Source organism: Pelophylax lessonae (genome assembly GCF_965119305.1).
Source record: "Pelophylax lessonae genome assembly, chromosome: 6".
Lineage (NCBI taxonomy): Eukaryota > Metazoa > Chordata > Amphibia > Anura > Ranidae > Pelophylax > Pelophylax lessonae.
In genome coordinates, this window is record NC_138773.1 from 251,183,960 (window position 1) to 251,197,022 (window position 13,063).

General features: G+C 43.3%; 1 protein-coding gene across 1 annotated transcript in view; it reads right to left on the reverse strand.

Moving 5' to 3' along the window:
* Positions 1-1,016: 1,016 nt before the first annotated feature.
* The window catches only part of PDK1 (pyruvate dehydrogenase kinase 1), a 66,965-nt gene continuing 54,918 nt past the window's right edge, over positions 1,017-13,063 (reverse strand). The window contains exons 10-11 of the mRNA XM_082262276.1: positions 10,137-10,250; positions 1,017-1,302 (exon numbers count right to left, since the gene is read on the reverse strand). Of these exons, the coding sequence (XP_082118402.1) occupies positions 1,162-1,302; positions 10,137-10,250 (255 nt within the window). The 3' untranslated portion in view covers positions 1,017-1,161. The remainder of the gene's footprint in view (positions 1,303-10,136; positions 10,251-13,063) is intronic.

Below are 13,063 nucleotides of genomic sequence, written 5' to 3' on the forward strand. Positions count from 1 at the left end.
AAACAAAATTAAAAAACACGAAGGCCAGAGAGGGTAAAAGTTGGCATTTTAGTTAGGGTGCCTCTTTAATTCCATCCCCAATTATTCCTTCTGAAAAAAACCATAACTGGCCGGCAGGGCATTTATGCAAGGCCGATTTCCTGATCCCCATCCCGCATTCTAGGCTCACTAATATACTAGCCTAATTCGAGCTTAGACCAGCATTACTGAACTTTACTGAGCTATGTACCCCTTTAATAAAAGCCCATTATAACCTAGTTCCCTTGACTTTCACTGCTCCTCTTACCAAATGTCAGTTTATTAGCATTACAAACCATTTATTTAAAAATGGTTACCATACAACCCAGGTTTTAAATAACTTAAATACACACTCAGATCAGTTTTAAATAGAATTATCTTCTAACATATTAAAATGAAAAAATTAAAGGGCAACTCCAGGCCATTCTATATTTAAAGTCATGAAATTATTTTTTTCCCAGTTCAACTAGGGTAAAATTACCTGACGTCTGCAACACACCAGCTGAAAGTTTAAATCAGATTTACTGATAAAGAACTTGCTCTGCAAGTTCGCTAGTGGGAAATATTTACATGGCTTTATTGAAGGTGATCATCACAAATAGTTCAAAGAAGTGGTAGGAGGCGTGGGCTAAGGAAGGATCTACAGAAAAAAAAAACATATGTAGCCCTATAGCACAAGAGGGCTAGGAGAATCACTAGTTTCTTGATGTATTACTTCACAAATCTTTTGACAAAGTCAATTGCTGTACAAGTTTTTAACTGTATAGGTCTCCATTTAGTTGGAATTCACCTTTAAGAAGTAGGGGCATCCCTTAACCCTGTCATATGTACCTCAAGGGTACTAAAAGGACTAGTTACAAACCTATTGGCTATGACTCAGTGTTGGTCTAGACCAGAATAGGTCAGTGGCCCTGAGCACAGTAGCTGCTGATTTCTTGATTTCTGACAGGTATGTGGGAAATCAGGATTTAAAATGCCCCTAGATTTTATGTATGTGGAGAAAACTGGCTACAGTCTAACATAATCAAATTACAAAAATGCACAGTTTATAGCCAGTGGATTATAAAGAGTGCAAACCAGACAAATGCACTTGATGAGAAACCAAGTCGTGTAACGTGATGTGCTGATCACGTAGGCTGACCATCAGTTGCTACGGAATGTCGTCATATCTTTTGGCTCACTGCTTGGCACGCACCAGTCGTCGGCTTCATGGTTGGTCTTATAATGTTTCCATGCCGACTTGTTATAAACGGGAAGACGTTCTATGGATTCAGTGGACAAAGCCTAAACAAGAGAAAAGGTGTATTTATGGAGCATTTATAAGAATTATTAAACTGCTGGTGAATACATAACAAATCTGAATATACAGTATAAAAACACCAGCAGAATGCATACCTAGTAAACTGTCTGCTTCCCATAGAAATCACATCAATACCTCCATTTTATTACTTGTACTTGGAAAACCACCTCTGGAATTTCACTGGTTACTGTGGTACAACCATTATACTAAAATGTATGTACTTACCGTAAAATGTAGTTCTTAAAGTCCATTGAGGGACACAGGGATTCATAAACTTCTGGGTTCTACTGCTATGCAGCATGCCACAGGTTCTGTGAGTAAGCAGTACAAAGAGCCAGAAGAAAATATACCCATGTCCCTCTTTAATTCCCCTGTGACCTAAAGAAAACAGGATTTTTGACTTGCCTGTATAATCCTTTTGTTAAAAATACATCACAGGAATGGTATTCTTAGACCATCCACCTCATAAAACGAAAGAAGCATGTCAGCAAATTACCAGATGGCAGTCTTGCAAACCTGAGAAACCAAACCTGATACTGAAAGGCCCTTGAAGCACCAATGCTTCCAGTAAAGTGGGCCTTTAAAAGGAAGAGGGGTGTATCTACCCCTCAGGTCGTACACTTTAGTGAGGAGTTGAAAAATCCACCTAATGAAAGGTGGAATGAGAAGCAGACTGCCTTTTCCAAGAACCCTCAGGCAATAAAACAGGGAGTCATACAACAGGAGTCAGACTGATTGATATAGGCTGTAGCTGAGAGGTAGCCTTTCACAGCCAACCACATCCAAAACCGTACTGCTTAAAGGTGGAAAGCAGAAACCACCTTGGTAAGGAGGAGGCTCTGGGTCTCACAAACACAAGAAACAGGTTCTAATAGTATAAGGCCACTAACCCAGAAACCTTCCGAATCAAAGTAAAGGCTGCAAAAAAAAAAAAAAAAGGGTAAGCTTTCAAAAAGGTCCTAGAAAAACTGAAAAAACTAGGTTGAGGTCCCGTGGACTCACCAGAGAACATTCAGGTTACACCATGAGTCACTCCCTGGAAAAAGGCTCTCTCCAAGGAGTGAGAAGAAAGAGGTCTCTGGAAAAGCATTGCCAAGGCCAAGATCTAACCTTTAATGGTCAACGCCAAAGACTTGTTCAAACCTAAATGAAGAAGGAAAGACACTGCCATGGTACTATCTGACTGTATCCTGACTGGAAACCCCCCAGGTAAGGGAATCTAGTGCTGAAGAGAATTCTGAGATCCAAAACACCTATAGGTAGCCAAGCTCCCTCCGATCACCATGTCCCCAGTACTAATAGAGACTCCAGGACTTCTCCCCAGCCTATAAGACTGGTGCCCATCATTAGTACATTCCAGACCACCAGGTAAAAGTACTTTCCCCGATTCCTCCACCAGACTTGACAACCACCACTACAGGGCAATCCTAGCTTTGCTGGTCAGACACATCAGTAGGTCCAGGGAATGAGCCTGTTTGTTCCACACTTGCAACAGTCTGGAAAGAAACTGGGCATGCAGCACTGCCATGAAGGAGGTCACAATAAAGCCCAATATCCTCATGTAGAAGCGAACAGAGGGGAAGGCGGTCACAATCAAGCCCAATATCCTCATGTAGAAGTTGAATAGAGGGGTGAGTCAAAGACCACAAAGCCTGTACTTTGGACCATCACCTGGAGGTGGGGCATGACCCAATTGTATAGGAATACCAATCCTGTGTTGTTCAAAGAAATAGATTTTGCGGATATTACAAAAATCTTATATCTCCATCATTTGTTGAGGGAAACAGAAAATCGGAAACTGTAAGGGTATCCAAAAGCAGTCGAGCTGGGGGATGGGCAGCAGCCACTAACAAAACCAAGAAGGGAATGGCAGCAACTTAGGACTACTATGAGGGTGAATACCCAAATCTGACCCAGATGAAGGTGAAGCCCACTGCACAGCACAGGAGTTTACCAATGACCGCAAGAGGCTACAGAGGACCAACCTGGTGTTCAGACCAAGACAGAAGAGAGCTCTTCAAAGGGGAAAGGCTCCATTCAAAGAAATACTTAGCCTGCACCAACAAGAAGCAGTGAACAAAAACAGTATAAAAACAGGTGGAGCAAAGCATCGGCCAAACAAGGAAGACTAGATCAGGAATGTAACATGGTCAACAAAAATTAATATTTGATCAGAATCTCAGAATAGGTTCCGTCTTAACCCATTCCCAAGGGAAACATTGGCAAGAACAAGGTTCCACATGAGGAGACCAGCCGGCCTACAAATAGCTTATGTCTTACATTGTCGACCCTTGGATTTGGGGTGGCGGTGATACCAGAATGAGAATGAGGCTATCTTGCTAGACAACCCACCTCACAAGATAACAAAGGAAAAGCGAGAAGCCTCATAGTAGAATATCCCAAAAAGTTAACCAAAAAGGAACCCTGGAACTGGCAACATCCCAGGGGTACAAACCCTTAACTCAGTCTAACCAAAGGAGGTAGGGTGCTCGGGAAGTACCTGTACAAGAATAGGCAGAGATTAACTTTTTCTACAACTTCTGGCTGGTGCAGGCAAGCACCAGAAGAGTAGAAAGATCAGCCAGACCCATCCTCAAAAAACACCTGAAGGCGTCTCTGGGGTCTGACGAAGAAACTCTGCATGACCTGCCTAACTTAAAAAAGAACATGGTTCAAAAAACACTTGCTCCAGTGAGAAGCATCTGCAGCCATGGAGCAAGGGGAAGGAATCTTAGCCAAACTACGAAGAACAGTCATAAGAAAAAGATCAGAAAAGAGGAAGGGATATGGAGAAACCTCTCCAGGAGGCTGCATATCCACCACAGAAGACGAACCTAACTCAAGATCAGGCATCCAGACGTACCGTATTTTTCACTCCATAAGATGCACTTTTCCCGCCCCAAAAATGGGGGGAAATGTTTGTGCGTCCTATGGAGCGAATACTGAGTCTCCCCACGGTGTCCCCTGAGTCCCGGCTCAGCCGTCACTTACTGACACGGACCTGCTACTTCCTGTATAGAGCTGGCTCACAGGCGTGATATCAGATGCCCTCCGCCTGACACAGGAGGAGTCATACACAGGAAGCTTTTCTCTATACTGCAGCCGCATGCTTCCTCCCGGGCTCAGCCACAGACAGTGCCTACAAGCAAATCTCTGCAAGAACCCACTATTATACGGTGTTATATTATATATATATATATATATATATATATATATATATATATATATATATATATATATATATATATATTAGGTCAGAATATTTTTTTTTCTTGTTTTCTTCCTCTAAAACCTAGGTGCGTCTTATGGTTAGGTGCGTCTTATGGAGCGAAAAATACGGTACTTTAGCCCCAAACAGGAAGTATCTGCAACAAAATATCTGTATGTTCACTCTGCTTACAGTCTAGGGCAGCCTTTCTCAACCTTTTTACCACAGAGAAATCCTTACAATAATTTTCAAGTCTCAGGGAACCCTTACTAAAACCAATTTATTGTGAGCCAATGAGAAAATTGCCCTCTACATTCATGGTCAGTAGGAAGGAAGGTTCCTTACATTGGTGGTCAGTGGGAAGAATGCTCATCTTATAGTGGTGGTCAGAAAGCCCCCCTTACAGACAGCGTATAAAATCTTTGGTGTTATGCTAATGGCTTTGCCATATTGGTGTTGGCCAGGCTAAACCTGGGACTGTGCCAGAGCTCTGGATCTGGTAAGTGTTTTACAGTTAACAGTACATAAAGACATGGAAAGCATCCCAATCCAGTGCCCGAAGGTCACACCCAAGGCTAGACCCACACATCCAGGTTGAACAGGTTCTGGTTACAGCCTACAAAGCTAGTGCTAAGCAAATGCCAATCTGGATAGCTGCCATATAGAGACCAGCTCAAGCAGCAGTATAGGGATCTTGATTCATGTCACAGCAAAAATTCCACAGCCAGGAAAGGCTACCAAAAAATTTGCTAGACTGGTTTCAACAAAACTGAAGAAAAAAGGTGTCCAACCTCCCCAGGACACTGGCAAATACATGAGGAATGCTGGGTAGAGAAGGGGATTATACCAGGGCTGCCTTACAACTTTTCTGTTTGCCAGGTTTCCCAACCTCCTGTAGGCAGAAGTATAACTTGATTGTTTCTGAATTCTCAGGTCCCTCAATTGGCAATAGAGAAAAAAAATTATTGATTGTATACTTACTGCCCACCTTAGCTCTATCCAAAATGTTCTGATAATGTGGGCAAAATAAAAGGACTTCTGTCAAGTTTTTATTGGCATCTGTGTACTCGGGAGACTTCCATCTACTTCCTGTCCCTTGAGACAAGGTAAAGAGAGACACAGAGCATCCAAAACCAGAGATATTCTGCCAACTTGTTTTCCCTCCTTAGAAAGATATCCTATCACTTCCGATTTCTGTAACAACTTGTCACTAGGAAAGGTTCGGAGGGTAAATCTTTCTAACTGGGACACCAAATGCAATTTAATTAAAATTCTGACCCTTCCCTTGCCAAGGGGGACAAAAACAAAAAAACACACACATCTGCCTGGAGTGGACCTTAACATATACAGTATAGCCAAATCAAATCAGTTTACTAAAATAATCTTTTCAGGTATTTCTTTTCCCAGCTGTTGGGCCCAATTTTTTACTTGTTTTCCGCACAGCAAAACGCGTGTCTGCTAACCACGCTTGGGGTGTCAACAATTAATGACACTGCAATTACAACTTGCGTTCCCAAATGCACTAAAAGTACGCATTTCCCCGTGTTTCTGCGCACATACCAGAAACGCTGAAGTGAATGCAGCCTTACATGAGAAATATTAAGCTCAAAAGATTTGCAGACCAGTATTTCTGCTTAATGACTGAAAGCCACCTGTTCATCCATAGGACTGCTGTGTAGATGGGGATTATATTAAAGCAGAGTTCCACCCAAAAGTGAAACTTCCGCTTTAAATACTCCTGACATTTTTTTTTGGGGGTGGGCGGGTATCTACTTATGACAGGTACCCGCTCCCACTTCCACTCGGGCCGCCTAGGCAGCTCAAGCACAAGTTCTCCTCTCCCCCTCCCCTCCCTGCAATCTTCTGGGACATGTCACAGATCCCAGAAGATTGCCCGACCATTCAGGACGTGCACCGCGACCTACGCATGCGCACCCGGCTGTAAAGCTAAAAGCTGTCACAGCTGGGTGTCCACACTAGTGATGCCAGCGCCGCCGAGAGGAGAAGGAGAGGAGCGAGGCTTCGGGCAGCTGCATCGCTGGATCCTGGGATAGGTGAGTGTGTTTTTTAAAAGTCAGCAGCTACACTTTTTGTGTAACACAAAAACGGCTGGAACTCCGCTTTAATAAAATAAATTCAACATTCTTGGTATTCCTGCATGTATGCCTGCTCTCCGCCCTAATTAGGGCGGATGAACAAACAAGAGAAATGGTAACTGCTACTTTCCTTCAACACTTCTGATTGGCTGCAGAGCTACCAGCCATGTCTGTATCTTAGGAAGAACAGAACTTAATACATTTTAGAATAAAAAGCTGCCAAAAAAAAAAAAAGGCCAAGCATTAAGAGCTTTTTAAAGTGTAACGAAAGGCAAAAGGCAAAACTTCCCTAGAAAAAAAAAAAAACCTTACACCTGTTATAACTCTCCCTTACTATTTCTATTTTATATGTCATACATGCCAATGATAAAAAAGAAATGTAGCACCTTTATTAACGTAGGCTTCATTTTGCCAAGCATCCACACGCCTTATCCTAATATTGTTTCATAAACAGTTTTGTAATCACCAAAACGAAAAAATGAATTTACCAAAAGGAGTTTAGAGTGTTCATACAAAAAAAAAGAAAAAAAAAAATGAAGATTGCCATCAATATCCAATACTGAGGAAAGCATATTCTCGTTGACTTATTTCATCCAACCATTATTGGATAATTGAAGTGAATCTACACTCTTTCGTGTAAAAACTTCCAACTCCTTTGGTAAATGAGCCTCAATGTCTCTGTATTAGCACTAAACAGAGTCTTAATAGAGGCAAACAATATGGATTAGACTAAAGCGCATATGGAGGTAAATGGCTCATTACAAAGAGGCGTTTCCTTGCAGGGGCGGACTGGCCTGGGGGGAAAGGTGGCAATTTCCCCCTGGGCCGCCTGGATTCACTGTAAATGGGCCGCTGTGCTGGCAGCGCAGAGCTGCACATGTCAGGTACTGGAGATGATCGTGTGCTACTGCTCGGGCGGCTCCAGCGCGGGGTTAACAGAGTGGAGGAGCAGTGACAGAACGCCTCTCTCACTCACTGCAGCTACCAGCCGATCGTCCTGTGACAGGGCTGAGAGTGTTGTATCCCTGCAGAGCACAGCCCTTCCCCCCTCCTCTACACAAATGGGAGAACAGATCTGCTCTGTCTTCTCCCGCCCCTCTCTCCCTGTGCACGCTGGAAACTTCAGATCCTAAACATGAGGCATCCGACAGTCACATCCTAAACATGAATCTGCTGACTGAGCCAGTGAGGCTGCTGCTGGGACTGTACAAGTGAGTGAGCTGTGACCACACTCTCCCCTCTTTACTCTTTCTTCCCACTCCATCTCTACAGAATACCTCTCCCCCAGCCTTGTTTAACCACTTGCCTACTGGACACTGTCACCCCCTTCTTGCCCAGGCCAATTTTCAGCTTTCAGCGCTGTCCTTCTTGGAATGAAAATTGCTACACTGTACCTATATGACAGTTTTATCATTTTTTTTTTCCCCACACACAATTCAAGCTTTCTGTTGGTGATGTTTGCTTAAAAAAAAAAAAAAAAAAAAATGTTTTAACCACTTGCCAACCAGCCGCCACATTTATACGGTGGCAGGTCAGCAGGTTACCACGTACGGCGGTCCACAGGAGCGATCCTGGGGACGTGTGCCCACTCGCCAGCAGGGTAGCCAATCCATGGGGGCCAGCAGCCACAATTGCCACCAGGCGCCCGCAATCACTCCCCTTGGAGAGAGAACGGCGGTCTGCTGTTGTAACACGGCAGACCGTTGTTCTCTCAGAAATCAATACAGAGCTCCTATTATCCCCCTTTTTAGGAACACAGGTCTCTGTGTTCATTTCACAATACCATCCCCTCTAACAGTTAGAAAACACCCCTTAGGCTCACAATAAACCCTTTGATCGCCCCAGGGTTAACTCCTTCCCTGCCAGTGTCATTATTACAGTAACAGTGCATATGTATAGCACTGATTACTGTAGTCACTGGTCCCCTCAAAAGTGTCAAAAATGTCAGTTAGGGGTCCGATCTGTCCGCCGCAATGTCACAGTCCCGCTAAAAATTGCTGATTGCCGCCATGAATAGTAAAAAAATTAAAACAAATAAAAATGACATAAATATTTCCCCTAGTTTGTAGACATGATAACTTTTGCATAAATCAATCAAAATACGCTAATTGGGATTTTTTTTTACCAAAAATATGTAGCAGAATAGAAATTGGCCTAAAATTATGAAAAATTTTGATTTTAATTTTTTTTTTAATTGGGAATGTTATATAGCAGAAAGTGAAAAATATACATTTTTTTTTTGCAGAATTGTTGCTCTTTTTTTGTTTATAGCACAAAAAAATTTATTTGGGTACAGCATTGCACGACCGCGCAATCGTCAGTTAAAGTAACTCAGTACCGAATTGCAAAAAATGGCATGGTCGTTAAGGGGGCAAAACCTTCCTGTCCAGAAGTGGATAAAATGTTTTTCTAGGTAGCACTGATGTGGAGGCACTAATATGCCTCACTTATCGGGACTGATGTGGAGGCACTAATATGCCGCACTGATGGGCACTGATAGGCACTGATAGGTAGCACTGATGTGGAGGCATTAATATGCCGCACTGATGGGCGGCACTGATAAGCAGTACTAGCAAGACATTGTGTTGCTCCAGGACAAAAAGCCTCCGTTCAAAGTTCAGCCTCAGAAAGGAAATTCAGGTGCACGCCCTGGTTTCAACAGAAGCATATGGAAGAAATGGACTGGATAGTGGCACTCCAAAAAAATGAACCATTTATTGAAGAAAAAAAAGATACAAAAATACATGAAGGATGATCATACCATAGCGGAAATGATGACACTGGCAGCTAACGCATTTCACACCCAAGCTGGTGCTTAGTCATAGCATGATTGGAGTGCCGCCATCCAGTCCATTTCTTCCACATGATAAGCAGTACTGTTTTTCACTGATGCAATGATGGGCAGCACTGATGGGCACTGAAAGGCAGCACTGATTGGTGTCACTGATAGACACAGACTGGCGTCACCTGCTGGGCAATGCTGAGGCTGCACTGTAATGCTGTGCTCTGATTACCTGTACAGGTCTCCCCTGCGAGGATGCTGCTAATCTGGCTCTCCACATTTACACGTGATCGGCTGTGATTGGACACATAATGAGTTGCTGCATTGGCTCTTTAACAGATCAGGGTCATGCCATGTCATATATGTCTTGCTTCATAACATCAATACCCAATATAAAACCAGGTGGGCATGGATGGAGAGCTGATTCAGTGGTTCAACGGGCCACTTGAGTAGACTTGCCCTCCAGGCCTAAGGCTGCCAGCCCTCCCCTGTTTCCTTGGCAATGTCTTTGTTTCAGATAGCCCTTTGCAGCACCAATAGGAGTGCAGACCGTTGCATCTAGGAACACGAACCCTGCAGCCACTGTCCCTACTTTGCTCCCTTAGGAAAGCCCTCCATACCAAGGAGAGCACTGACTGGAAATGCAGGAGAAGAATAGTTTCCTACGTGTGAGCTTTGATTGATGTGGCTCAGAAAACAGGAAAAAGGGGATATCCACACAAATTCCCATACCTTAATATATATTACAGCATCTGTTCCATATCCCTCTAAAGAATACAGCTTAAGATCTCCTTGGAAGTACCGGGCATAGAGTCTGGATATAGGCAAACCGAAGCCAAAACCAGCCTATTTAAAAAAGAAACACATTGAATAGATCACTTTACAAAAGCAACCTGATTTTTTTATTTTTTTTTCAACAAAAACACAGTTATCTTTAAAAATGCAAGGAGCCTTTATTTATCAACACATGTCATATAAATAAAAGTCTGTACTGCTCTATATGCGTGTTCCGATTTAGGGAACAGGATAGGTTTTACTTACCTGATGCACTGCTCCTCAGTCAGGTGGCGTTCCCCTATGCTCCAGCTGTGGATTGTGTTCTTATGTCCAATGCAGAACTATAGACGCTGCATTGAACTTGATGATGTCAGAGGACCTGTAATGTTGGGGCATGATGAAAAGAAAGGTTGTGGTGGACCGATCTTAAGAGTGTGGAAGAGCCTGCAGTAGCAGAGGTTTGGGTAAGAGCTTTTCTTGTTCCTCTACTTCAAGGAAGGGTTTTTACTTTCCCTTTAACTTTAAAATGACAAGGGGTATCAATCCAATGCCAGAAGGGAACATTCTGACTGGGCTTTCTCCCTACCTACCATATAATCCAACCTTAAAATGTTTTGATCAAGCTCCAAACACAGGATGAAAATAAAGCACAGTATCCGATCATACAGCAGCACACTACTGTCCCATGTGTCTCACTTCTCTGCATAGATTATAAGGTCCTTAGCAGTCACCTTCTCCTACAGTGCATCTGGAAAGTATTCACAGCGCTTCACTTTTTCCACATTTTGTTATGTTACAGCCTTAATCCAAAATTGATTAAATTCAATATTTTCCTCAAAATTCTACAAGTAATACCCAATAATGACAATGTGAAAGAAGTTTAAAATCTTTGCAAATTTATTAAGAAAAAATAAAAATAAATCTCATGTACATAAGTATTCACAGCCTTTGCCATGATACTCAAAATTGAGCTCAGGTGCATCCTGTTTCCACTGATCGCCCTTGAGATGTTTCTACAACTTTATTGGAGTCAACCTGTGGGAAATACAGTTGACTGGACATGATTTGGAAAGGTACACACCTGTCTATATAAAAAGGTCCAACAGTTAACATTGCATTCAGAGCACAAACAAAGCCATGAAGTCCAAGGAATTGTCTGTAGACCAGCAAGACAGGATTGTATCGAGGCACAGATCAGGGAGAAGGGTACAGAAAAATTTCTGCAGCATTGAAGGACCCAATGAGCACAGAGGCCTCCATCATCTGTAAATGGAAGAAGTTTGGAACCACCAGGACTCTTTCTAGAACAGGCTGCCCGGCCAAACTGAGTCAGTCATCGGGGGAGAAGGGCCTTAGTCAGGGAGGTGACCAAGAACCTGACGATCACTCTGACAGAGCTCCAGCATTTCTCTGTGGAGAGAGGAGAACCTTCCAGAAGAACAGCCTCTGTAGCACTCCACCAATCAGGCCTGAACGGAAGAGTGGCCAGACAGAAGCCACTCCTCAGTAAAAGGCACATGACAGCCTGCATGGTGTTTGCCAAAAGGCCCCTGAAGGACTCTCAGACCATGAGAAACAAAATTCCCTGGTCTGATGAATAGCAAGCGTCATGTTTTGGAGGAAACTAGGAACCGCTCATCACCTGGCCAATACCATCTCTACAGTGAAGCATGGTGGTGGCAGCATCATGCTATAGGGATGTTTTTCAGTGGCAGGAACTAGGAGACTAGTCAGGATCGAGGGAAAGATGAATGCAGCAATGTACAGAGACATACTTGATGAAAACTCGCTCCAGAGAGCTCTGGACCTCAGACTGGGGCTAAGGTTCATCTTCCAACAAGGACCCTTACCACACAGCCAAGATAACAAAGGAGTGGCTGCCGGACAACTCTGAATGTCCTTGAGTGGCCCAGCCAGAGCCCAGACTTGAACCGATTGAACATCTCTTGAGAGATCTAAAAATGGCTGTGCACTGACGCTTCCCATCCAACCTGATGGGGCTTGAGAGGTCCTGCAAAGAAGAATGGGAGAAAGTGCCCAAAATTAGGTGTGCCAATGCATCTCTATGGGGCAGCGGATGTCAGCGGAGACATGTCCGCTGACATCAGATCCGATCTGGTCTGTCAAATCCAGACAGATGGAAACCATATATTTTCCATCCATCTGGCAGATCGGATGGGATGAGAATGGACAGGCGGTCCGTACTCATCCGATTCCCCCATAGAGGACAGCAGGGACCTGACAGCTCCATCTTTGCACACAGACAGAGCTGCCATCCGCCTGCTTAGCGGGGGATCGGCTGATCGATCCCCCGCTGAGAAAAACGGAGTCCGCCGACGGAGTGGACAGTGTGAAAGGGGCCTTAAGGCTTTAATTGGTGTCAAACGTGGTTCAACAAAGCATTGAGCTGTGAAAACTTCTGTACGTGTGATTTTTTTTTTTTTTTTAAATTTGCAAAGATTTCAAAGAAACTTCTTCCACACTGTCATTATGGGGTATTGTTTGTAGAATTTTGAAGAAAATAATTTAATCAATTTTGGAATAAGGCTGTAACATACCAAAATATGGAAAAAAATGGGTTTTTGTACTTACTGTAAAATCCATTTCTCTGAGTTAACTGACAGACACAGCTTTCCATTATTCAGAACCACAGGGTTATATTGCCCCCTACAAGAGTAGGACACTAGGCGGAAAAAAGACTTGGCTATACCTATGGGCAGTCCTACGTGGTATACATCCTCCTCTCTGCTTTAGGCCTTCAGTTTAGAAACAAGCAGTGTCAGAAAGATTAAAACTCAATTAACTCAGAGAAATGGTTTTTACAGGAAGAACAAAAATCCCTTTTTTTTTCGTTCATTGACCGACACATTATTCAGAACCAC